This window comes from Hyperoodon ampullatus, assembly GCF_949752795.1.
Source record: "Hyperoodon ampullatus genome assembly, chromosome: 7".
NCBI lineage: Eukaryota > Metazoa > Chordata > Mammalia > Artiodactyla > Ziphiidae > Hyperoodon > Hyperoodon ampullatus.
The window spans coordinates 111,059,506-111,087,411 of record NC_136920.1 but is presented as its reverse complement, the minus strand read 5'-3'; the positions used below and the strand labels follow the sequence as shown (position 1 = coordinate 111,087,411).

At 37.7% G+C, this 27,906-nt stretch overlaps 1 protein-coding gene across 3 annotated transcripts; it reads left to right on the top strand.

Moving 5' to 3' along the window:
• Window positions 1-806: 806 nt before the first annotated feature.
• Window positions 807-27,292, top strand: CFAP300 (cilia and flagella associated protein 300; the record flags this gene model as incomplete). 3 transcript variants are annotated; one of them, XM_079709091.1, is made up of 7 exons in its annotated part: window positions 807-916; window positions 1,126-1,207; window positions 11,111-11,186; window positions 16,908-17,074; window positions 19,860-20,032; window positions 26,196-26,262; window positions 27,164-27,292. In XM_079709091.1, the coding sequence occupies 7 exons, from the start codon at window positions 807-809 to the stop codon at window positions 27,290-27,292; spliced, it is 804 nt and encodes a 267-aa protein (XP_079565217.1). The 3 variants fall into 3 exon arrangements, with proteins under 3 accessions (XP_079565217.1, XP_079565218.1, XP_079565219.1); XM_079709092.1 differs by lacking the exon at window positions 26,196-26,262 and having other exon boundaries at window positions 19,860-20,027; XM_079709093.1 differs by lacking the exons at window positions 16,908-17,074; window positions 26,196-26,262; window positions 27,164-27,292 and having other exon boundaries at window positions 19,860-19,891.
• Between the last annotated feature and the right edge of the window lie 614 nt (window positions 27,293-27,906).

The window sequence follows — 27,906 nt, the reverse complement described above, 5'->3', positions numbered from 1 at the left end:
GCGTTTCCCTCCCTCTTTCTCCTACTGCTGTTGGCTGAATATGGAATAATCAAGATCAGTTTTTGGAGGACTAGGGGAAAAGGAAAGGGAGTTAGCAAGGAGGTGGAAAAGAACGACATCTCTGTCTCCTCCTTCTGAAGCTCAGATACACAGCTATTAGACAAAACAAAACGACAACAAAACTATAGATACGAAAGGTCATTTTCAATAGGAAATAAGAAATACGTGTTTCTATTAAACAGCACGTTGTACTGTAGTGTATATGGAAAACTTTTTTAGCCTTCAGATGTAACTTTTGAAGAAAAAAAAAAAAAAAGCCAGATGGTAAAAGAATAGTTTCCCAAGTAGTCATAATAGATAAACCTAATTAATTAACCTAATTAATTCAGAATAACTTTTTATTCAGAAATGTTTGAGTCACTAAACTTAGATAGCTATAAATCTAAGATTACAGCGTTTGAGACTAAGAAATTAACCCACGCGGCGTAATTATTATCGAGTTAATTTCAACAAGTTTGTACTGGCAATTTTTCTCCGCCCCCGACCCCTAGTTTCCAGTACCGCTAAGACGGCGTGAAGGAGCGAAAGTGACGGTACGCGCGGGAGGAGCTGCGGTAGTTGCGCCCCGAAAGCCCAAGGGGGATTCTTCCTCCGCTGGCTGCCACCGGGCGGGGAGGCGGATCTCCTCTGCCTAGGTAGACCCGTGGCCCCGCCCCACTCTGGCCCCGCCCCCGCAGAGTCGGGCCCACCCGACGGCCGCCGCGTTGCTATGGAAACGGGCCTCGCTCCGCGCAACCAAAACAGAGATGGCGACTGGGGAGCTGGGGTCTTTTGGCGGCTACTACTTCAGATTCCTGCCTCAGAAAACCTTCCAGTCTCTGAGCACGCCGGAGACCACCAGCCGGCTCCGCCAGTGGTGAGAGGACGAGGGGCAGGAAGAGAAGAGCCCCTCGGTCTTCGCGCCTGCGGAGACGCGGGTCGGGCGGCGAGGCGGCCCCTTCCTGAGTGAAACCGGGAGGCAGCAGTAACAGGGGCGAGGGGCGGACTCCGTGGGTGGGACGGGCTGAATGTGCTTCCCCAGAGGATGCTACCCCAAGTTGACTGTCTTTCTCTTCTCTGCCCCAGGTCCATGCTGGGTAGAATCAAGGCGCAGGCGTTCGGGTTTGACCAGACGTTTCAGGTTTATCGGAAGGATGATTTCATTATGGTTGGTATGGGGGTTGGAGAGTTCGTTGGACCACTGCTGATTTTACGTTTTTTCCCACTTCGGCATAAATTCTTGTGAAGACGCCATTACTTAGTGACGTCGTTTCCTTGGAGTTTGAGAATAATAAAAAGGTTCAAATGATCAGTTTTAAGAGGAACTTTTGCATTTCGTATCACCATAAATTAGCTCATCTTCAGTATCCTGCCATATAGAACTTTTCCATTTTGAAAAGTCAGTCTCTCGCTAGAAAATTGGGTCTCTCTTTTAGTAGGTACACCTCATTTTTAAATATTATCCAGCCTTATCAGCAGCTTTATTTACTAGGGTTGTTAGCTTCAAATTACTTTTGGTTGTTTCTCGAAATCAAGTCTACCCTGTGAGTACAGGCGCTATTAGCAGTTCCAATGGAGAATTCCAGAAAAAGTCTTAAACAGTGACAGAGTTATTGGAATAAGTCGTTAGCTTGTAGAGGTAGCTGCTTTGAAAAGGGAAAAACTCATTTGAAGGTGCAATTTCTGGTGTGTTTGTTAAATTTCATTCACGTTATTTAAAATCCTGAAGTTTTTTAATCCTCAATTAAATGGAAAATACTGTTATGGTTTGTGATATTATTTTTGCCATTCATGCCCTTCAGGCATTGACTGTAGCATAGTTGGCATAGTTTATTTACTCATTCACAAACACTTCCCGAGAGCTACCATGTGCTAGGAATTCTGTCAAGTGGTGGGGTTGCTAGAAGGAACAAGACAGACAGGAGCCTGGCTTTCAAGGATCTTACAGACTCGTGGCAAGACTGCCAACAAATAAAAAAATCAGATCATCTCATACAGAATGATAGTGCAGTGAAGAAAATATTAGCGTAGTTAAGAAACCAAAATATTTACTGTGAGGGAAATTAGTTTCCCAGGGCTGCTATAGCAAAGTACCACAAACTGGGTGGCTTAAAACAACAGAAATGTATTGTCTTACAGTTTTGGAGGCTAGAAGTCCAAAATCAGGGTGTCAGCAGGGTTATGCTCTCTCTGAAATCTATAGGGACAAATCCTTCTTAACCTCTTCCTAGCTTCTCATGGTTGCCAGCAGTCCTTGGCACTCTGGCTTGCAGCTGCAGAACTTGAATCTCTACCTCTGTCAAAGTCACGTAGCTCTCTCTCATCATGTGTCCATGACTGTGTCTCTTGTCTTTTTATAACAACACCAGTCATATCGAATTAAGAGCCCACCCTACTCCAGTATAACCTGATTTTAACTAATTTTATCTGCAACAACCCTGTTTCCAACTAAGATCGCTTTCTGAGGTTCCAAGAAGGACATGAATTTTGGGTAGAGGGTTGAGGGTGGAATACTCTTCAACCCTGAACAGAGGGTAAATTGGTTAAATGTCTATTTCCCTTTACCTAAGTTAGTGTTATAATGTTAATATAATATGCCACTGATGGTGGCATTAATGACATTTCTCAAATATTCATGGTAAAATTTGTATAGTTTTTAATATTTTTCATTTATGCCAGTACTGGCTCCCAAATTAATATTTTTTTAGAAGGAGGTGATCAGGATTTTAATTTGCTGAATTTTAGAGTGCTGTACAATTTTTAATATAAGCCATTTACTCAATAAATATTTGTTGGTTACTTACTGTATCCCTGCTGGGAGGTATTAAAAAGATGAAGAGACCTGATCCCAGCTTGTAAGTGATGTGTACAGTTTTGGAAGCTAGAAATGTAAAGAATTCTCTACAAGACAAAATAATTGCTATACTGGAGGATATATAAGGTGCCCTAGGCACAAGGAAAAAAAAAGATCACTCAATTGGAGGGTCATTGGTGTCAGAAAAATTTCATAGAGAAGGGTGTAGAATTAATTTGGGTTGTTCAATAGACACAAAGTTCTTCAACAAAATCAAAATTCATCCATAAAGCACAACAAATTTCCATAATAGCAGGCAATTGTTTTCAAACTAATTTTCAATATCTTCATGTTTATTTATCCTAATTTTTTCCTGTGAGGTAGACAGTATTATTCCCATATTTCAATTTAAAGAACTGTATTCATACAATCATTATTTTTACTCATGTAACTAATTTGAAGGAAATAAAGCACTATGGCTAAGAGCATGGCCCAGAAGGAGATTTACCTTGAAGCTAATGAATCTTCAGGGCCCCTCACTTAGAGAATCCCCTTCCAAGGAACTCAGAGATACTCCAGCAGTATGTTCACATGTTTTTGGAGTTTTTCAAAAGTAGATGTTTTGTATTCTTAAAGTCCCTAAAATCGTTTATGCTTAGAGCCCTACAAAACCTGGATCCCCTGCTCATTTGGCCTCAAGTTAGCTGTCTCTTTTCAAATTCCAACTCTTGCCACTTACTGGCTCTATGACATTGGGCAAGTTACTTAACCTTCTTCAGCCTCTGTTTACTTTTCTGCAAAATGGTCACAGTGCGTGTCTTTTTGAAAATGAAAATAATGCTGAATATCTGATGGGATTATTATGAAGATTAAATGAATTATATAAAATATTTAGCAAAATGCCTGGCTCATAATAAGTGCTGTTATTGTTATTAACATTTGTATACTACTTTACAAAGTGTTTTCCCAAAGCAGTAGTGACTCCTGTGTGCCAGATTTAGCTTTCAGCACTTTTTATCCATTTATCACTAATCTTTACAACAATCTGGTAAATTTGGTGTTTTGACCCCCGTTTTACAGCTGAGGAAACTGAAGCTCAGAATGGTTAAATAATTTGTGCAAGCTTGCCCAGCAAATGGCAAAACCCAGGCCTTTGACTCCAACTTCCATGTCATTTCTACTACCAAAACTATAACTGAACAAAGGGTACTGCTTAAACTAGGATTCCAGATTATGAATTTTCCCTTTCAATTTAAAAACAAATTATGTTCCAAAAGTTTATGTGTGAGGTAGTAAGTGGATAGAAGGAAGGAAGGAAATATTCATCCAGCAAATATTTCTTTAGTTCCTAAGTCTGTACAGATGAACAATACACAGTTAAAGAGAAGGAAACAGACCAAAAATTGCATTGCAGAATGAGAAGTGATATAAAACATAACATGCACAAGGTACTGTAGTGGCACAAAAAAGAAAGTGGTCATTTTTGACTGAGGTGGTTAAAGGAGGGTTTCCAAAAGACAGGGCACTTGAGCTAGGGCCTGAAAGATGAGTAGGAGTTTGTCAGGTAGACAAAGTGGGATTATTTTAGACAGATGTGTGGGACGATATTGTATAAGACTTTATGTGCCATACAAAGGAGTTTAGGCTTTATCTAGCTGCTGAGGAGTTGCTGAAAGGTTTTCAGTAAGACAGTAAAATTTAAAGTACTGAGATCACCTGGCAGAAGTATGGAAGGTAGATTGTTAGGACTGAGTCTGGAAGCAGTGAGAACAAACTGGAAACTTATCCTCCAGACAGTGTATGGTGATACCCTGAATTAAGACAGGGGCACTGGGATGGCCTGGAGAGACGTTTATGAGAAACATAGCACTCAAGGACTGATAAGATAATTGAGAGTTAGGCAAAGGGCAACATGTAGGATGACCAAGTTTTTGATTTGGTTGATTAGAGTGGCAGATTTAAATACACAGAAAGTGGAAAAGAATATATAATGAAAATAAATTCAGTTTCAGGCATGCTAAATTTGAGGTGCATACAAGTGGCAATATCCTAGATAGTTCAATATATTATCTCACTTTGAGTCTCAAGAGAGAGCTCTGGGCTTAGTATGTAGTGTTGGCATCCTCACCATGGACTAGGGATAATGACAGGAATCTTCCATATGTCCTGCAAGGGAGCTCCTTAATTTACAGAGTTTTCTGAAGATCCGCACAACACATTATATCTCATGACCAGACTCTGCTTACATCTCAGCACCGCATACCACAGACTGCTAGGAACTGCAAATGTTTAGCTGAGCACATTGCTTTCCCAAATAAAATTGGGATTCCTTAAGGAAGAAGGAGAGATTTGATATTGGATCAGAAATCAGCAGTCTGCCAGATAGATGATAAAGTCAAACATCTACTTATATTTCATATGTGTGACATATAATAAACATACATTTAAACTGTATTATATAAAATATTAGTTTAGAAATATGTTTCTACTCTCACATTTTATGAAACAAGTTTATGCAAATCTTCACATGCATTTGACATCAGTATCTTTGTTATCACTGGAACTAGTTTGTGAATCAAATATTTTTCCAAAGGATATCAGCTTTCCTAAAGCTATCTGAGATTCAGAGAATCCCTTCTAATGTCTCACTAGAAATTCTATAACCCAAAATACCATTTGTACACATTAGGGCAGGGTTTTTTGTTTTCTTTAAAAAAGTTCATTCTTCAGGTATATAATTTTTATTTCAATAACAACAACTGTTGCTTTGAGGATCCTTTATGAAGACTTATTTCCATTGGCTCCAGGCCAATTCACTGCAGGCCACTTAACCTACTTCCTTTCATTATGACATTTAAAATGTAATTGTAAGTGGATACCCCCCAGGGATAATTACTAAACCTGAATTAAATTCTCCCTTTTGCTGATTCTTCAGAAGCCCTCTAAAAAGCATTCAAAATGAGTATTAATTGGGGTTAATTCCAGCATATGTGTATCTTTTCAAGATGTGTATTATATAAATTAAAATAATTGCACAAACACTCTTTATTTGACTTTTTAAAGTTATAAGGCAACTTCCCTTCTTTCTGAAGAATAATTTTGGGGAAGACTTTTGTTATTGGGCATATATGATACCTGTAAATTGTTTACCTTTAACCTCCACCATTAGAATGTGGAGACATGAGAACAGAGACTTTGTCTTGCTTGGCATAATGTAGACATTCACAAATACTTGTTGAATGAATTTTCACCCACATACCTGGTCCTCTCCACTTTTGCCTCTCATTAAACGACGTTCATTCTGCCTTATTATTCATGCAAAAATTCTAAGAGTCATTGATTCCTCCTTCTCCCTGTGTCCCTTCTTCTAAATATTCATTGAATCCATCCACTTCTCTCCCTCCCACTCTCTATCATTTTGACATGGTAGCGTTCTCATGTGAACATCAGACCTTTCTGGATTACAGTAGTACCATCCCTCCTAATCAGTCTCTTTACAGCCCCTCAGTTCATCTCCACACTGCAGCAGGAATGAGCTTTTAAAAATATGACTCTAATCGCATCTTTCCTCTGTTTACATCTCTTCAGGGTCTTCCAACTGCCCTTAAGCTCAAAATACTGATCAATCTAGATCGATATTAGATTAAGATAAAAATTTTTGACTTGACCTACAAGGTCCTATTTAACTCCCCAACCTCATCAGACCATCGGCCCATCAACTCTGGTCACACTGAACCTCATTACTTGTCTTCAGTGGGAAGTCCCCTCTCCATTCTCCCCTTACAGACTTGACATTTTCTCCATCTTGAAAAATAGTCTTGCCAGTGTCATGCTGGAACCAGCTCAGGACAGCCTAACTGCTAAATCTTCAGGAAGCTTTGCTGGTTGTTAAGCTTTTGGCAGCTTGAAATCCACCCTGGAAATCAGCACGTGCTACAAATCAGGGCTTTTGGCAGGGAGGCAGGGGTATCAGTTGTTAAGAATTTACCAGTATACCTTTTGCCCAGCTGACCCCTACCCACCTTTTAGATCTAAACCTAAATGTTCTTTCTGCATTAACCTTTCTTCCCAAAACCATTAGAGTAGATCTGCCTATTACGTACTTGCATGATAGCACCCTGCATTTCTTCATAACACTCATAGCGTGTTACTTAATATCTTCCCTTTTAGTCTGTAAACTCTATGAGAGCAGGGACTGCGTCCATTTGATTTTTGGAATTGTGATGTCAAGTGTACTTTCAATTGAGTGATGGGAGCAAGAGCCAGATACAGAAGAGTAACTGGTAGACAGAGAAGTGAAACAAGATAGACTCCTCTTTCAAGAAGCTATTTAGGAAAAGAGAGTGACAGCTTAAAGGGAGTGTCAGAATAAGATAAATATTTACTGCAACAATCTAAACAACAAAGAACAAAGAGTCAACAATCTTTCTGTATCAAATCCAGCCCTCTCAACCCCTCTCTTCCCACAAGCCTACACAACCACCACTTCTTAGGTGACTTGTTAATGTTTGGTATATATTCTTCCATACTTTTGTTTATGTTCATATAAATAGAGGTTTTATTTTGTTGTGTTTTTTCAAACATATTACTTTTAAACCACTGTTTTTACTCAAAATACTTATGGCTTTCCTTCAAATTCAATACAGTAAATGTTTATTGAGTAACTGCTAAATGCCAGGCCCTGGGGATATAGCAGTGAATAAGAAAAAAAGTATATGGAGCTTACATTCTCTTCTAATACTTTCTTTTCAATAACTGCATACCATCTAGTATAGATATACTGTGTTCAACCACTTTTATTTTATTATTATTCAGCCATTTTATTCAATCATTCTACTGATAGGCACTGAAGTTTCCAGGTTTTGACACCACAAACAATACTACTAAAAAAAATTCCTCGCACATAAATCTTATCTATTGGTGGTTTCATTTTTATATGACACATACCTAAAAGTGGAATTTCTTGGCTCATAAGCTATACATGTTTTTAAAGTTCAAGGTAGTATCCAATACTTCCCCAAAGGTGGTAAAAATTCACACTTCCACCAGCAGTATGTAAGAGTGCATATCTTCTGGTACTCTGACCAAAAGTCTTTTTATTTTTTTTATCTTTTTGGCCGAACTGTGCAGCATGTGGGATCTTAGTTCCCCAACCAGGGATCAAACCCGTGTCCCCTGCAGTGGAAGCACAGAGTCTTAACCACTTGACCACCAGGGAAGTCTGTTACTAGCCTTTTAAAATCTTACCAATATAATGAGTAAAAATGGTATCTTCTGGTTTTTATTTTCATTTCTCTCACTGCTCTTGAAGTTGAGCATCTTTTCATAAGTTTATTGGCTATTTGTAATTTTTACATGACTGTTTGTATCCTTTGGCTATGTTTAAGTCAGGCTGTCAGTTTTTCTTATAAATATTGGGCTTCTTTTAAGCCATTGATGTCATCCTCCCCCACCTTTTTTTTTAAATTAATTTATTTATTTTTGGCTGTGTTGGGTCTTCGTTGCTGCGGGGGCTTTCTCTAGTTGTGGCAAGCGGGGGCTACTCTTTGTTGTGGTGCGCTGGCTTCTCATTGTGGTGGTTTCTCTTGTTGCAGAGCACGGGCTCTAGGCACGCGGGCTTCAGTAGTTGTGGCACATGGGCTCTAGAGCACAGGCTCAGTAGTTGTGGCGCACGGGCTGAGTTGCTTCACGGCATGTGGGATCTTCCCAGACCAGGGTTTGAACCCGTGTCCCCTGCATTGGCAGGCGGATTCTTAACCACTGTGCCACCAGGGAAGCCCCCTCCCCCACCTTTTAAATCATATTTGTTGCAAATATTTCCTCCCAGTCTATTGTGGTTTTTTTCTTTACTACTCATCATGGACATCATTATGTTTTCTGACTTCCCAACACTTCTTGAACATACATGTGATTTGGAGTGATTTCCACCTTTCATTTTTTAGGAAGTCTGAAGTGGAATCCGAAACACTTGCCTGTTTTTAGATATAATTGACATGATATTATATTAGTTTCAGTTATACAACATAATGATTTGATATTAGTATGTACTGCGAAATGATCACCACAGTAAGTCTAGTTATCATCTGTCACCATACAGAGTTACAAAATTTCTTGTGATGAGAACTTTTAAATTTTATTCTCTTAGCAACTTTCAAATATGCAGTACAGTATTATTAATTATAGTCACCATGCTGTCCATTACATACCTATAACTTATTTATTTTGTAACTGGAAGTTTGTACCTCTTCAACCCCTTTACCCGTTTCATTCACCTCCCAGCCCTTCTCTCTGGCAACAACCAGTGTGCTTTCTGTATCTATTTGTTTGGTTTGGTTTGTTCTGTTTTTTTAGCTTCCACATATAAGTGAAACGATGGAGTATTTGTCTTTCTCTGTCTGACATTTCATTTAACATAATACCCTCAAGGTCCATCTATGTTGTTGCAAATGACAAGATTTCATTCGTTTTTATGACTGAGTAGTATTCCAGTGTGTGTGTGTGTGTGTGTGTGTGTGTGTGCGCGCGTGTGTGTGTGTGTACACCACAACTTCTTTATCCATTCATTCATCTATGGACATTTAGGTCATTTAGGTTGTTTCCATATCTTGGCTATTGTAAATAATGCTGCAATGAAATAGGGATGCATATAGCTTTTTTGATGTGGACCATTTTTAAAGTCTTTATTGAATTTGTTACCATATTGCTTCTGTTTTATGTTGTGGTTTTTTGACCCCGAAGCATGTGGTATCTTAGTTCCCCGACCAGGGATCGAACCCACACCCCCTGCATTGGAAGGTGAAGTCTTAACCACTAGACCGCCAGGGAAGTCCATATAGCTTTTTGAATTAGAGTTTTTGTTTTCTTTGGATAAATACTCAGAAGTGGAGTTGCTAGATAATATGGTAGTTCTATTTTTTTTATTTTTTGAGGAACCTCCATACTGTTTTCCATAGTAGCTGCACAAATTCACATTTCCACCAACAGTGCACGAGGGTTCCCTTTTCTTCACATCCTTGCCAACACTTGTTATTTCTTGTCTTTTTGTTGATAGCTATTCTAACAGGTGTGAAGTGATACCTCATTGTGGTTTTGATTTGCATTTCCCTGATATTAGTGTTGAGCAGCTTTTCATGTGCCTGTTCACCATCTGTTTGTCTTCTTTGGAAAAATGTCTATTCAGATTCTCTGCCCATTTTTTAAACAGATTTTTAGGAGTTTTGTTGTTGTTGTTATTGAGCTGTATGAGTTCCTTATGTACTTTGGATATTAACCCCTTATCAGATATATGATTTGCAAATATTTTCCCTGTTCAGTAGGTTGCCTTTTCATTTTGTTGATCGTTTCCTTCACTGTGTGATACTTGCCTCTTTTGCACTCAGAGCACAAACCTGGGATCTAGGGCTACCAACCAGATTTATCAGTGCAAAACCAGTTTTTGAAAAGTGAGCAACCTTAAGGAAAGAGGTACACACAGAATCCTGAATTTTTATGGCAAAGGTGGTGGCAAAGGCATCCAGCTTTCAGTTAGGGCAGTCCTGGAACAGTAGCCTTGGTGAGGAAAGGATCTTGGTAGCTCTTTTTAGTGCTTGATGGGACTATAGCAAGGATGACTATTTCCTCATCAGGGCAGTTCTACATATGATTTTGTGTTATTCTGGGGGCCCAGCACTTAGCCTGATTCTCTACATCTCCTGATAATTATGTAGACTGCCTAAGATACTTTTAATAAGTTTCTCTTCAGATCTTTTCAGCCAGAGTCAACTGACTGCTGGTGCCTAGAAATAAAACTCTTGGCTACTTTTCTTTCTTCTGCCATACAGAAAGTTTTCATTTTTTAATAAGTGAAATTTATCACTTTTCTATGTGCCCCTTGGATAGAATTAAATTGACAATTACATTTAGATTTAGATTTAGTTGGGGAGAGTGGAAGCAGTGATTACTTACATCAGTTAATTGGGAGAACAAGGTTGAAAGAAAACAAAATTTTCAAACATATAACCTCTCACTTTTCACTGTAAATTATTACTTTCTATTTATTAAATTAGTCCCAAAGGTATCTACTTGGACATAACAGTATTGTTCATACTGTTCCAACTTGAAGGTAACAGAACTTCATTTCTTTATGAAACATTTATTGCTTAAGACATTTTAGCAATTTAAAATTATCCTTCCCCAATTTAAATTAAATGAGATTTTACTATAGTTATTTAAGAAGTTAATTCTTATTACTGTTTACAATAATATATCTAACTTGTTCCCCTCAAATTTGTATTTTAGGCTTTTTTTAAAGATCCAAATGTTATTCCCAATTTGAAGTTACTTTCAGATTCTTCTGGACAGTGGATTACATTAGGTAAACAAAATTTATTTTCACCTCTTCAGATTACTATTTTACTATTATAACAAAATTTTACCTCAGGAATTTTCATTATTAAAATATAAATTGTGAATAATGACTCATTTGCTTGACAACATCAAAGTCATATGTTATCAACTGTGCCAGGCCTGCCCTGCATCTTTCTCCTGGTAGTCCACTGCTGCTATCCTGGCTTAACACCTAAGAGCAACTTTTCACTCTTTACATTTGTTTGGAAAGTATTTATTGTGCACCTTTCTTGGACTCTGACAGATGCAGGAAACATAAAGGTGAGTAAGAGAAAACGTGTACTCAAGGAACTCACTGATATATTTTAAAATATGTGCAATAATGTATCACAGGCGCTAACATAACAATGGGAGAAAAGGGAAGGGAGTGGTCAATTCTACCCAGTGGGAAAGGGTCAGGTAAGGTTCCACGGATGTGCGGATGCGTGGGCAAAATCTCAGTTGGGTCAGGGGAATGGATTTCTGGCAGCCACCATGGAACAGTCTTTAAAAATAATATATTAAATCATGGAGGAGAGAGTCTTAAATTCTCAAAAGGAGAACTTCATATAGATAATATTTTCATAGTACGTTGAAACACAGCTAGAAATCTTTAAAGAAAATTACCCAAACATTTAAACACTTAAGAACACTCAAATCTCTTAAATATCTCTCAGGTCAAGGAATAAATTAGAGAGTTAACAGAAGACCATTTTGAAAACAGAAACGTGAACACTGTATTTGAAAATTTAGGTTGAGCTCTCTTAACAATAGAATAAATTATCATTCCAATTAGAAGGAGAATCTGGTTGGTAATGTGAATATGTGCTGAAGAAAATGTAAGTTGATTTTAAATTAGATGGGGTTGTTTTGGTAAATTCTTGCAACGTATTTTCATGGAACTCTAGTGGCCTTACACAAAAATAACTTTTCATAAAGTGTTAGTCAAGCACAAGTTTACAAACAGTTCATGAAGTTGGACTTAGTAGGTCAAATTTTATTGCTTTTGGCTAAAGACCACTGCAAAATTTATAGAACAAAAAGTTAGTACAGTGTGATCTTCAGACTACTTACAAAGTTAAACTGAGTACCTAAACAAATATATTTACCATTTCCAAATCTTCAAAAGGAAATAATCAGAGTCACGTATCATAGTGTTTACAAACCATGTTTACAGTAACTTCAGTAAACTCAATTACAAAAGATAACGTTCATTGAAATAGGCATTCTACCTTCCCCCATTTTGGTACATACTTCACAAAACAGCACTGACTTTTTTCTAATTATTGTAAAAGGCACTGCAAAAAGAAAGGTTCTAAAATTCCACATGTACTTGACAGAATCAATTAGAAGTACTCTGAAAAATAGAAGACGAGGTAGCACTCCATTTCAGAAACAAGTTTCTAGTGGATTGCTTGTACTCTTACATTAACTTGTTTTTATCTCCTCCTATTTGCTTTTCTTCTTCTTTTTCTCATATATTGGCCATCTTCTCTCTAATTTTACTCTGGGGGCCTTTATAAGCATAAGAAATAGCTTTTGTTTAATGAGAGAAAAGACATTTTTCAAGCAAGTGAACCAGGTTTAAAGAGAGTGATGATGGAATCTCCTTCACTACTGGCTACACTACCTACATTGCCAATTGTTGGTGCTGATTTATCCTCTCAGCCAGCTGCCACGGCCCCCTTCTTTTAGACATACTTTGCCCTTCTTTGGCTGACGTGTAATGGGTGCTTCCTATGTGCTCAGCTAAGGGCATTATGCACATTTACCTCCCTTAATTCTCAAAACAACTCTGAGAGAGGTATTATTGTATATCCCTATTTCAAAAATGAGGGGTCAGAGGCATGAGCTAAGTAACCTGTGCAGTTTTACATAGCTGGCCAGGTGGAGTTGAGATTCAAATCCAGGCTCTAGACCTCATCTTGCCTCTGTCACTTCCACATGAATGGGGTTTCCAGAAAAGCACCGACTTGGACACTAAATAAAAAGGAGCTATCCAGTGTATTGTAATAGTAGTATTGAGGGGGAAAAAACAATACATTCTTAACTTTCTGTGTGATCTTAGTGATGCATTGTAAAACTTATAAATGCTGGAGACATAATTTAACCAAATTTCTACATAACAGAGAGTGTGTGCTATGCACTGGATTGTGTCCCCTCCCAAAGTCTTATATTGCCTTAACTCCTGATGTGACAGTATTTGGAGATGAGGTCTTTGGGAGATTTCAGGTTTAGATAAGGTTTTTTTGTGTATGTGTGGTACGCGGGCCTCTCACTGCTGTGGCCTCTCCCGTTGCGGAGCACAGGCTCTGGATGTGCAGGCTCAGCGGCCATGGCTCACGGGCCCAGCCACTCCGCGGCATGTGGGATCTTCCCGGACCAGGGCACGAACCCGTGTCCCCTGCATCGGCAGGCGGACTTCCAACCACTGCGCCACCAGGGAAGCCCTAGATAAGGTCTTGAGAGGCCCTCATGATGGGATTAGTGTTCTTATAAGAGTCTGTCACATGTGGACGCAGCTAGAAGGCAGCCGTTTGCAAGCCAGGAAGAGAGTCCTCACCAGGAACTAAATCAGCTGACATCTTGATTTTAGACTTCCCACCCTATAGAACTGTGGAAAAATAAATGTCTGTTGTTTAAACTACCCAGTCTACAGTATTTTGTGATAGCAGCCCAAGCAGACTAATACAGATTTTGGTACCAAGCAGAGTGCTTCTGTAAAAATACCTAAAAATGTGGAAGTAGCATTGAAATTGTGTAATGGTTATAGTCTGTAAGAGTCTTGAGGTGCATGCTAGAATATGGATGTTAAGGTTGATTCTGGTGAGGTCTCAGATGGAAATGAGGAACATGGCATTCAAAACTGGAAGGAAAGCAATCCTTGTTATAAAATGGCAGAGAACCTGGCTGAACTGTGTTCTAGTGTTTTTGTGGAAAATAGAATTTGTAAGTGATAAAATTAATATTTGCTGAGGAGATTTCTAAGCAAAGTATTGATAGAGTGGCTTGTTTCCTCCTGAATGGTTATAGTAAAATATGGAAGGAGAGAGATGAATTGAAGAAGGAATTGTTAAGCAGAACGGAACCAGAACTTGAACATTTGGAAAATTCTCAGCATATCCATATTGCAGAAAATGAGAAAGCTTGTTCTGAAGAGAACACTAAGTGTATCCTTGAGCAACCATTTGATAAAGAGATCATGGGTGCAACTCATGGGCTTAATCAGCCATTTCAGCAAAAGCCAGAAATAGAGATGGGATTGTACCAGCAAAGATACCGCCAGCTTGAACTAAAGGGGACAGAAAAAAATGAGACAAAATGAAGGCTATCAGACTTTTTAGATCCTACAGGGCCAGACCATGGAGCCACTCAGCTGTAAGCATGTGCTATTCTTCAAGAAAAGAGAAGAAGGACTGAGAAGGCAATTCAGAGATCGTCAGGGTCACCCCCTCAGTTTCAACAGCACACTTCCTTGGAGGAAAAGCCGCCCCAGTAGGTATGGAAAGCAGAACATTGAACCAAAGAGGATTATTCTTGAGGCTTAAAGTCTAATGGAATTCGCCTTGCCAAGTTCTAGGCTTGCTTGGGACCATCACCCCATCTTCTTTCCTATTTCTCCCTTTTGGAATTTAAACATCTATCCTATGCCTATCTCACCACTGTATTTTGGAAGCATGTAACTTGTCTTGTTTTGCAGGTTCTTAGCTGGAGAGGAATTTTGCCTCAGGATGAATTGTACCTCAAGTCTCACCCATATCTGATTTAGATGATATTTAGATGAGACTTTGGACTTTAGACTTTAGGGTTGATGCTGGAATGAGTTAAGACTTTTGGGGCTGTTGGGATAGAATCAATGTATTTTTCATGTGAGAAGGACATGAATTTGGGGGTCCAGGGGCAGAAGGCTGTGGACTAGATTGTGTCCCTTCAAAATTCATATGTTGAAGTCCTCCTAACCCCACCCATGACCTCATCTAACCCTAATTACTTCCCCAAAGGCTCCATCTCAAAATACCATCACTTTGGGGGTTAGGGCTTTAACATATGAATTTTGGAGGGACACAATTCAGTCCATAGCAAGTTCTGTTTCTATGTTTCAGATTAAGTGGCTTAAATTCAATTAACTTCTCTCACCGTCCACACCCTCCTGCCACTCCCCAAATCAGACCTAGGGTAGATTTATTAAAATGGCATGTTGCCCAATGTCGGTCCCTCATCCTATGGCCACCAGCCCGTCTTTGAAAATTGTCTGGCTTTATACTGCTCTTGTTCTTTGGTCTTCCAATATTACTCAGACCTACTCTGTCATTTTCTAGGGTCTTCATTTTACTTTAATCCCCCGAAGGATTTTGCTTCTAGAACAAAAGGAGCTTTTCTTAGCAGCATATCTTTTGAAATAACTGAGGCATGCACAGTTCTTGGCTCCAGGCATTCTTCTTGCCTCCACACTAGCCCAGCTCAGGATCAGAATGAGAGCAACAGGTCCTAGCAAGACTCTGGGTGGACAGCCAGAGGGAGGAAGTGCAAATAATCACCAACATTACTTTCTCAAGCTCAAATTGCTTCTCAGGTCAGAGATCCAGCAAATATATTGGGGAGAGGACACACCATATCTAAGTCTGCAATCATCCTAGAACTTTGAACAAGGAGAACTCCACCCCTTTATATCTGAGTGAGTGCGTGTGCGTATGTAGGTGCATAAAAGAGAGAAACCGATTGAGTGACTCGCTGAGGCAATAATAAAAGTATTCACCTTAATCTTTATGTCTTTTTGCAATTTAATAGAACCTCTAGTAACAGAAAATCCATTCCTGAAAGACACATTGAGGAAATAAATGGGGGGGGGGGTAGTGTTGGTGTGGAAATGGCAAGAACTAGAGCTACAAGAGAACAATAGACAGAACCCCAGGATTTCCAATTTCTCTAACACTCACAATAACTTGATTAGGGCCGCGTTTGAAATTTACCTTGATTTGGAAAACCTTTTTTTTTGTAATAAGCACTATAAGTGAGATCACAAGGGAGAAATTTTTAAATGGAGAGAAACATTTTCAAAATACCCTCAGTGACTTTAGAAACATCCTTACTTATGTTAATTAAAATTTTGTGATATGAATTATACAGCATTAAGCATAATACAAATCCAAAATCATATGAAGCAGTTTCTATGTTTTATAGGCAATTCTGATATATACATTAAAACTGATCTAAGAACCTCCTACTACACAATAAATATTTCATTTTCAAGTATTTTCTAATTTACATATCCTTCATCTAGGCCTGAAATGGTGAAATTTTGTTATAAACTTTTAATAATTAATAAAAATAACCTGCAAAATAAGAATTTAATAAAATCCCTAAACTAATGTGTCTTTTAAATATATCAAAACATATGTTGTGGGCCTGGTGGCGCAGTGGTTGAGAGTCGGCCTGCCGAAGCAGGGGACACGGGTTTGTGCCCCGGTCTGGAAAGATCCCACACGCCACGGAGCGGCTAGGCCAGTGAGCCATGGCCGCTGAGCCTGAGCGTCCGGAGCCTGTGCTCCGCAACAGGAGAGGCCACAACAGTGAGAGGCCCGCATATCACAAAAAACAAACAAACAAACAAACCATATGTTGTATTTGGTTACTTAGAATCTCTGCAGAGTGATATTTGTTTTGGCAATAATTGAGAGTACTAAATTAATTTTTATATCTCTTTATTCAGGAACTGAAGTGAAAAAAATTGAAGCTGTAAACGTTCCTTGCACACAGCTTTCAATGTCATTTTTTAATCCGTTATATGATGAAGATATTGTACGAGAGAATGGACATATTGTTAAATGTTTAGATTCTTTTTGTGATCCCTTCCTTATTTCTGATGAATTACGAAAAGTAAGTACAGAATTTAAAATTTTCACAATAGAATTTCATTTCAGGAAATGCTTAATGTCAAAAACTTTTGCCTGCCTAAAACCCATAAAATACCTCTTATCAATGAATAATGATCAGTAATAATCATTACCCGGGTAGGCTTCTTCTTGGATGACACTTTTCTTATCAACTTGATTATGTGTGTATTTCATTAGTTCTCAGTGGGCTTCTACTGACATCTAATGGGTAGAGGCCAGGGATGCTGCTAAGCATCATGCAATGCACAGGACAGTCCCTACAACAAAGTTATCTGGCCCAAAATGTCAGTAGTGCTGAGGTCAAGAAACTCTGGCCTATTTAATTGATGATTATTTTTCTTCAATGTTTTCTCTTAACATATCAAAAGAATATTTAAAAACATCCCTGGAGGGAAATAATATTTTAATCTCATTGCTGAGATCAAAAAGGCATTTGATTAACTAAGTTAACTTTTGTTTCAATGAGAGGGATACTGAACTTGGCATCAGAAGACATGGATTATTTTCCTAATTCCTGATTTATTATTTACAAGATAATAACCTGAGGCAAGTCATTCAATATCTTGAGCCTCAAGATCTTATCTGTACAATATGGAAATTAAAATGCCCATTCTACCTTCTTCCTAAAATTGTTGAGAAAGCATTTTATGAAATGCTGTTAAAATGAAATATCATCATTATTATTATTTTAATTGATGAGAAAGAGTATTTACATAGAGGTCAAAAATTAGGGCTATCAAATAGACGTAGGTTCAAATCTAGTCTCTGTCACTTTAATAACTGTCATACTTAACCTCTCTAAGCTTCAGTTTCTTCATATATGGTTTGCTCTTCAACAGAATACCCTGCAAAACTGCCTCCTCCTTATTTATTGCCATGAGTAGCACCTCTATTCAGGAAGTGCTGGGGCTCAGTGTTTTTTGCCGATTGCCTGTATGTTTTGCTCTTGTGTTCTTTGCCACTCTGTGGCAACAGAGCGGGCTTTAACTTGGCAGCTTTCTGGCTGAAAAAAATATAAATAACTTTTAGCTTTAGCCTGAACTAGAAAGGGCCCTCCCATTGTGTAGCAACACAGATTCTGTTGGCACACTGTGTAATTAAGTTCTGATAATAGCCTCCTTCCTGACTGCGGCTCAGAAGTTGGACTCATTAACCATTGCCTATCTCCTCTCTGAGGGCTACACAACTAAACAGATCTGTATGTGAATAGAAAGGGAGATCAGACATAAAATGTTATTGTTTTAACATTCACTCCAAAAATGTTTTTAATTATAATTTTTTAATTGCACAGCCTAATCAATTAAATATATGAGTCCTTGTGTAAGGAATGTGTAAACTATTCATCCCTAAGGGCTTTTGTCACCCTTGTATTAAGCCAGATCTTTAGGTGGCTGCAAACTTGGGTTTTAATATCACATTATTTCCTTATAGAGAGAGAGGGAGGAAGGGAGAGGAGATGTTACAGGTCTTATATGTGCCACACAGAGAGCAATAAACTGTGGACCACTTCCTCTTACCTTTTACTACATATAACTTCAGCTTTCATCAAGTCATTATAAGTAAACTACATATAGACAACACCATAGAGTTTATTGCTTTTTAATGCCTCTTATATAATGACCTTGTAATGATTTTCATTTGAGATTGAGGTAAATAAAATGTTAAGTTTAATCAATTTTCCTAATAAAAAGTGTACTTCTTACTGCTAGACAGTGATTGTTATATGACTCATATATCCCTCCTTTACCTATGTGATAGCATTAAGTGTTATACACAATTTTTATAGCTTTTTTGCATCTAGAGTTTCTTATGTGTATTTATGTTTGTGTTAAGTGTATGGTAGTGTTAAATGTTATGCACAATTTTTAAAGCTTTTCTCCATGTAGAGTTCCTTATGTGTTTTTATTTTCTCTTCCCACTTTATATCTTGGTTACATTCTTTTGTCTTTTATTATTTTTATCTTACTGTATCCATATTTTATTATTAGCTATTTCACATTCTTTTTTCAAGTAAATGAGCTATAAGCAATTCAATAAAAGGAATATATTTTGTAGTATACATTCATCACCTGTTCATGTCCACTACAGTCAACAAATTAAGCAATTGTCTGTAATGCCCAATGGTGTAAGAAAATCCCCCACATCAGACCTAGTCAAACTATTTTCTGAAAGAGGTAGCAAGGTCTCAAGAGAGCAAGCATCCATGTAGCTTGGTGATGTGTAAGGTGATATTATTAGAGAAGAACAGAAGAAGAGGTGATTATGAGGCTCCAGCTACCGGAATAGTTCAAAATGGTGTAACTGTGGGCATAAGGAAAATAGTAATCCAAACACTATGAAAGGGCTTAGAAAATGACCATTTGTGTTTAGCCTCTTGATGGAAGCAAAGACTATGGACCTTATGGGATGGAGAAGTTTCTCCATTTATTTATACTCCCATTGTTTCCAAATGAGATTCACAGTGACTCAACTCTAAAATTTCAGTAGCACTGAAACGATTACTAAAGATATAAACTAGAACAAAGAAAGCAGAAGAAGAGAAGGCTTAGGTTTAGATTTATTCCTTTCACTGTCTGTACCTGAAAAAATGATAGAATGGAGGGACAATAAGCACAGGTCTCACAGATCATTTTCTCCACTGCTTCAGGATTGGTTCTTAAAATAGGTCTAAAATTACTTTTAAACATATAAACTGGAACTGTTTGAAAACATAAAAATTAGAACCTCAAATTATGTTACATTGAGATGAATTTTATCATCTTACATAGGTTTTGCTAGTGGAAGACTCAGAAAAATATGAAGTATTCAGCCAAGCAGATAGAGAAGAGTTCCTGTTTTGTCTTTTCAAACATCTTTGCCTTGGTGGAGCCCTTTGTCAATACGAAGATGTGCTTAATCCATATCTGGAAACAACAAAGCTTATCTATAAGAATCTAGTGAGGTAATGTTGCTAGATTACAATATGTAAATCTCTGGTTAATAGAGCAAATTATTTGTTTAACTCTGGTAGGATTACCCAGCAACTATTTTTGGATCTATTAACAACCAAAATGAGTAAAAATAGCACCACCCTGACCCCCTTGTCAGAGCCTCCTTATTCTCTTCCAGGCTACAAAATATCTAGATTTCCCTGACCCTATTTTCATCCTCAGTCCTCTCAGCTGCCTCTTGTCCTTGTTTTCTCATCCAGACCTGTCACCACTCCATCCCGTACTAGCAACTGCCTTCTTCCAGGTCTCCCTTTTGTCCCTAGGCCTTCTTTTAAATCTCAAGGGGACATGAGCTCCCTCAGGGTGTTTGAACTTGCTTGACTAATACTGATGAATATAATAGTAAAAAAAAATTATTACCTTTGTTCTAAAGAGGTAGAAGAATTTTCACCTAAGTGTTAATCTTTATCTTTTCAAAATTAATCCTAAATCTGTTTTAGGTATTCCACTAGGGCTTTTTTTTTTTTTTTTTGAAGACAACTGAGGATAAAGACTTTACAAATCTTTTATTTATGCTTTTATTTTAACTGGAGTGAACATTCTTTAGTTGGGTTTTTCAGTGATGAAGATATTGGATCATCTTTATAGGCAAAGGGGATAGGAACAAGTAAAAGCAAAGGTTCCCAGAGTTTAATTACGCAATTTTACTCTTTTTTTTTAATTTTTTTACTTTTTTTTTTATTTTTTATTTTTTATTTTTTTGCTGTACACGGGCCTCTCACTGCTGTGGCCTCTCCTGTTGCGGAGCACAGGCTCCGGATGCGCAGGCTCAGCGGCCATGGCTCACGGGCCCAGCCGCTCCACGGCATGTGGGATCCCCCCTGACCGGGGCACGAACCCGCGTCCCCTGCATTGGCAGGCGGACTCCCAACCACTGCACCACCAGGGAAGCCCTAAATTTATTTATTTATTTTATTCTTGGCTGCGTTGAGTCTTCGTTGCTGCGTGCAGGCTTTCTCTAGTTGCAGCAAGTGGGGGCTACTCTTTGTTGCAGTGCACGGGCTTCTCATTGTGATGGCTTCTCTTGTTGCGGAGCACGGGCTCTAGGTGCGCGGGCTTCAGTAGTTGCGGCATGCAGGCTCAGTAGTCGTGGCTCGTGGGCTCTGGAGCGCAGGCTCAGTAGTTGTGGCGCACGGGCTTAGTTGCTCTGTGGCATGTAGGATCTTCCTGGACCAGGGCTTAAACCTGTGTCCCCTGCATTGGCAGGTGGATTCTTAACTGCTGTGCCATCAGGGAAGCCCCACAATTTTAATTTAATAGGAAAACAACAGAATTAGATTCCCATCAAACTCTTGATTGTTACTTTACTTATCCTCAACACCTCAATTCTCATATCCATTACATGTGTCATACAGCTATACAACAAACTGCATGATTCAGTTATTCTACTGAGTTTATTTTTGATATAGTTTTAAAAACAGAAAAATAGGGCTTCCCTGGTGGCGCAGTGGTTGAGAGTCCGCCTGCCGATGCAGGGGACACGGGTTCGTGCCCCGGTCTGGGAAGATCCCACATGCCGCGGAGCGGCTGGGCCCGTGAGCCATGGCCGTTGAGCCTGCGCGTCCGGAGCCTGTGCTCCGCAACGGGAGAGGCCACAACAGTGAGAGGCCCACATACCGCAAAAAAAAAAAAAAAAAAAAAAAAAACAGAAAAATATTTCTATAATCTGTCTCTGATTTTTATGAAAAAGTTATTGTGTCAATACATAAAGATTGTTGGAAGAGAAATTATCCAAACAGAATTTCAGAAATAACATGCACATACCTACATCAAACATATTCTGTTCTTATCATTTGCAGCTCATGAAAACTTACAAGACTGCTTCTAGCACTCACACTAGATACTCCTCGATGTACCCTAAACACACACACACATACACACAAACACACACACCACAGCCACCACAGTGTGTTGTACCTCATCAACCACATGAACCTGTGGAATTCCTCACTACCATGTGCTGTGGAGGAAGAGATTCTATTAGTGATATTTGAAATAGAAATAACTTTAGAACCTAAACATTGAAGAAACTGCTATTTTTTCCAACATTCCCTTCCCTGAATTCTCACTTGTAATACTCTTCTGTACTTTTTGGGTGCTAAGAAAAAGTATGACTCAAAGAGTAATGACCACTCATAAAATGAGTATCCAAAATTCATGACATCTTACAGAAAGGATAAGAATTGTGTCCATGGAATAACTTAATCAGGCAACCAGCAAGTGTTAACATTGGGCACTGAACTCGACCAAGCACTAAAGAGTGCAAGAGGAGGCATCAGGCAGTCTCTGACCTTAAGGAAATTACAAGTTAACATAGTAAATAATAGTAAAGTAATTGTTTAAAATCTTTTATAAGTAAACGTTTTTTATATAATCAAATGTTCAGTTATTTATAGGCAAATGTTTACAGCTCTTTATACTGTAATAAATCCCCCGGAAGTTCAAAAGAAGAAATTGTCAGTGTGGGTGTGAGCAATCAGGGACGTCTTGATGGAGCCAAGTCCACAAGGGCCAGCAAAGAGGGGGGCAGTCTGTTCCCAATTCAGGGGCGATGCATCACAAGTCTGTCATTCTAGGGGAGACTGGGAAGGAGACCAGCCCAGTTACAGCATTACTTTTCTCTGAGACCCATTAAATATTTCTCTCAATGATCCAAGTTAAGCATGCTTATGAATTTCTTTGCTGAATGAGGGGAGGATATGAAATTGTCTTCCCAAAGCAACTTCAATAGAAAATTATGATTAGAATAAATATTTGCTTGAGATGGCTTAGGTGCCAACACAAAGCAACTGAATGCGTTAAATGACCTCAAAATCCCTTAGGAGCTATGTTGGTTTGCTTATCATATGCACTACATGGGGCTTTTCTAATATTAGTTGTGCTGATTTGGGTCAGATGCTGTATCAGTTGGTTAAGGTAAAGATACAGGTTGGTTCAACATAGCATTTATCAAAGGGTGTATAAGTAGAGGAAGCACAAGTGGAACTTGAAGTATCATCAGTAATTTCTCAGAATTCTGAGCCATGTATCTAATCAAGTCATTTGTACAAGCTAACTTAACCAAGACGGATGTTTTTTCCTGTTCCTTTACTTGAGTTTTGGGTGTTTTTACATGCTTTAGAAAAACGTTTGCTATCTTTCTAATTAAACATGCAGTAGCTGCCTTACATTATCTAACCTGCACTTGCAGGTAAACATTGTCCCTGATTCATTCTAGCAAAGACGTCCATCCCTTATGTTTGTAGATATTGAGGGCACATTACAGAGCCTGATTTTAGGGGTCTCTGACTCAAAACAAAAAGGTAAAAACATTCTTAAGTTATTTTCCCCCTCATCCATTATTACAAGTCCTATAAAAGACATCTTTTAAATGTTTTGGAAAATGCCTTATTTTCAAGGATTATGGTCCCTTTAAATCGCATAAGCAATACTTCAGAATCATTTTCTTGGAGAGCAAATGATCAATTGTTTCATTGCATCTCAAAAATAATTCTATAGTTACTAATGGTGCCTGTGTCTTTCCTACTTTAGACACTAAACACGTGCTCTTGTCAAAGTTTTAGGAGATGTCCTCCAAAATACATATCTGCCCCAGATTTTATGATTTGAACTGAGAGGCTTAGATTATGACCTTCAGATGCTAAATAAGCAGTGGGGTCCTTGTGTCTTAAAATGAGCAGAGTTAGCTAGAATGGTCTGTACACCATAACGTTTGGAGTCAATATGGCACTGATCCTCAGAAGTTAGCACAAATGATATTGATAAGAAACCAATCATTACACTATTTCTAAACTATTAATACAAGCATACTTTTTAAAAGCACTACATGGAAATTATGTTGCAGCATCCTTTAAAACTATGGTTACCTGGAGAGTGAATTAGTGACTGCCAAAATTCCGATATAATGCAATTATTAGTAGAACACCCTAGGACACAAATGAATATCACTTCACATTTCCTTTTTTTCTTATGAGATATAGGACAGGTGATAATATACTTTGCTTGACCTATAAAAAACTAGACGAATTGTCTTAGATATATATATATATTTTTTTGTTGTTGTTGTTGTTGTTGTTGTTTTTTTTGCGGTACGTGGGCCTCTCGCTGTTGTGGCCTCTCCTGTTGCAGAGCACAGGCTTCGGACGCGCAGGCTCAGTGGCCATGGCTCATGGGCCCAGCCGCTCTGCGGCATGTGGGATCTTCCCGGACCGGGGCACGAACCTGTGTCCCCTGCATCGGCAGGCGGACTCTCAACCACTGCGCCACCTGGGAAGCCCTCTTAGAGATATTTTAAAGTAACAGTAATACAGGATCAACAGTAATAAAATGGAATAATATGATTTATTTCCATTAGGAACCAACTCCTAATAATGTACAAATGTAGTTTCTTTTTAAAAATAATACACCCATGGTATGTGTTTGTATGTGTTAAGTGATTACTATGTGAAGTATCAAATACTAAATTTCCTCTAAGTTTATTTGATAAGCACAAACTTTTACAGGGGCTCTTTTTTTAAAAAACTGAGGAGTAATTTACATACAGTAAACTGAGCAAATCATAGTGTACATAAGTTCAGTGAATTTTTATATATGTTTACACCCATATGACCACCTCCAGATCAGTATTTAAAATTAGATATAACCATAGATATGTTTTGTATTTTGACCTGGGTGGTCATACAGGTGTATGCAAATGTTTTATATGTAGTGGTGATAGTCTTCTCTTAGATAAGCATGAAATTTTAAATGTAGTCTCCAAGTTTCAAGCAGTGTATCTTACGCATTAGAGAAATAAAAGAAAATGACCTCAACTTATGTTATAGACATATATGGAAATCAATTTAATTGCATGATTCCTGGGTTTAAATTTGAATGAAATGTGTTAAAGATGAAAACTGCCTAAGAGTCTTGAACCCTGAACCCTGAAATGGCTTGCGTCTGGTCATCTCTAACAGGTGCACAAGCTCAAACACACATACATGCACACCCTCCCACAGAGTCCCCCTTTTCCTCCTCCTCTCTCTTTCTCCCCATTTCTTTACCTATGTAGTGAAGGGAAAGAAGTACTTTCACCTGATAAAGTGAAGAAGAGGGATATCTTCCTTTAAATGTAACCTACACGTGTAACACGTGGACAACACCTTTGATGTATATGAATTTAGAGTAGGTATAAGATAAACAGTTGAGGTGTAGGGAAAGAAAACTGGACTCTATATCACCTAAATTCTATTCCCACAAATACCACTTTTAGTTGGAATGTCTGAAATGTATCATTTAACTGCTCTACTTCTATTGTCTGTAAAATTGGCAAAATCATGCCTACCTCACTGAGTTGTGTGATCTTTACATGAAGTAAAGTATATAAAGGTATTTTGCAAATTGTAAAGCATTATAAATATGTGTATATATTTCTATATGAATTAATATATAAATATATATCTGTAGCTTATTTCCTCAATCCTCAGTTTGCTTCCTCACTATATATTGCTACAGATTATCTTTTGTGGGGAGAGTAACTGAAAGAGAGCTATGAGAGAAAGTGATTTTAATAGAATATAATTTAGTAATAAATAATTTAATAAATAGTTTTCATATACATTACTCCACCTAATTCTCATATAATCCTAAAGGGAACCATATCCTACCCAGTCTGCATATGAGAAAGTTGAGGTTCAGAAAGGTTAATCTTGCCTAAAGTGAAATAACAAATCAGTGGCAGAGCTGTCATTTATGTTCAGCCTGTTTAATTCTTTAAGTTTAGTATGTTTTTATCTACCCCTATGGCTGTTTACACTTCAGGCTGACTTTAACCAATTCTTGTTTTTCCAGTAATTGTCTCTGGCCTAGGAGTCTTTTCATCATCTGAGTCTCAAACTGACCTCAAACCCTCTAACTGTAAAATTCAATTTTCTGCAATTTCAATTCAGTTAACGTTGCCCCATCCTTTGAAGAAACCACAGATGCCATTCTTTTCAAACTACTTAATTGGATATTCTATATTTCCATGTTATATATGGATAAGAACACCTGAATACTAAAAGGGATCAACATCTTAAATGTATTATGCCAGTGCTTGTTATATTTTAAAATGTTCCCTTTTCCTCCCTATTTTAGTGTTCGAAAGAATCCTCAAACCAAGAAAATACAAATTACCTCTTCTATCTTTAAAGTTACAGCATATGTAAGTGTTGAGGGGAAATGTGCAACCAACCAATCTAATTATTTGTTATTAAGAGGATTGTAATAGCTGGAGATAACAACTAGGACGATGTTATGCCTCAGAGAGGAATAGCTAACAGAACATATACCTGTATATACAGAACATAGTTAACATAAACTAAATCGTTTTCTGTTAAAATTAAAAGTTGATAAGGTATGCTTTTATTTGGAGAAAGTATGAACTTTTTTCCCTGGCTTCTTTTCTGTTATCCATGTCTAATAATAGTTCTTTCTTATTTTAGAGCTAAATCTGTGGCTCAGATGAGGTAGAACACAGTTCTTTAGACTGTCAAACAATAATTTTTGGGCAAATAAGTAAGAATGACATAAATGTCTTTATATCACAGAATCTGATACTTGAATTTTAGTATCACACAAAAGATTGTTAATACATATGAAGCAGTTTCTAAGTATCTGTATTCAATCATTTAACAATTATTTTTTGAATACCTACTGTGTATCAGCTACTGTGCTGGACTAGAGCCCAGTGATAAACAAAAGAAACATAGTCCCAGCCCGCAGGGTATGTATAGACCATGTTCTGAAAAAAGCAAAGATAGAGGAAAAATGCAAAATAAATTTTTGCAATATTAGGACTTTTTTCAAAGATAGAATTTACTTTGGACTATGAATTCCTTAAGGTCAAGAATTATGCATGTTTGCATAGTACATATGTACTGTTAGCATAGTAAGTAGACTGTGCTGCCCACAAATATTTTAAAATAGTAGTTAACTGCCAACTTATGGTCAAAGATTTGATATATGTTTCATGACATTTTACCACAAAATATATAATAGCTAAATATGTTGATTATTATTTAAATGTAGTTGTATACTAAATAATTCAGGTTTCTCTTTTTCAGGATTCTGTTGGTATGTGCTACCCTTCAACAAAGAGTCACGAACAAACATTTTCTTACTTTATTGTGGATCCTATCCTGCGTCATGTTCATGTTTTATACCACTGTTATGGCGTGGGGGAAATGTCTTAATGTTTTTTCAAGTTATATTTAGATAATTTTTTATTACCAATTTTTTATTTACCAGTTTTTAATTTTAATACTGATTTATGGATAAACATTTACTTTGCAAGTTAATTCAAGTAAAATGTAAAGAACCTGCTTAGAGCAAAAAAAAAACAACTACCAAGATGCCTTTCTTTAAATTTATCTGGAATACTAACACGGGAACCAAATTTCATCCCTAGAATAATCTACACCAATACAGTTATGGAATTTTTACAGAAAGTTACAAAGAACTAAAAATCTAGTTCATATTTGTTGCATTAAGATTCGAGTGAGTCCTCAATTTTCCATTTATTTTATTTTAGAACCAAATTAATTCTGGATTGAAATTGTGACAGAAAACTAAACATCTCTAACCACTGACCATTAATATGAATCGTTAGCTTTTAAAATTCGAGTTTCATTTCATTACGTTTCTTCACTGCATAAAGATTTGCATCTCTGGAGCTGTGGAAAACATAACAATTCCTTTAATTCATTTGTCCCACTTAAAATCCTCAATAAAAAAATAATGTTCTGAACATGATTGTAAACTCTTTTATCACATAATAAATTAAAACTGAGCTGCCCCCACAGCTAAT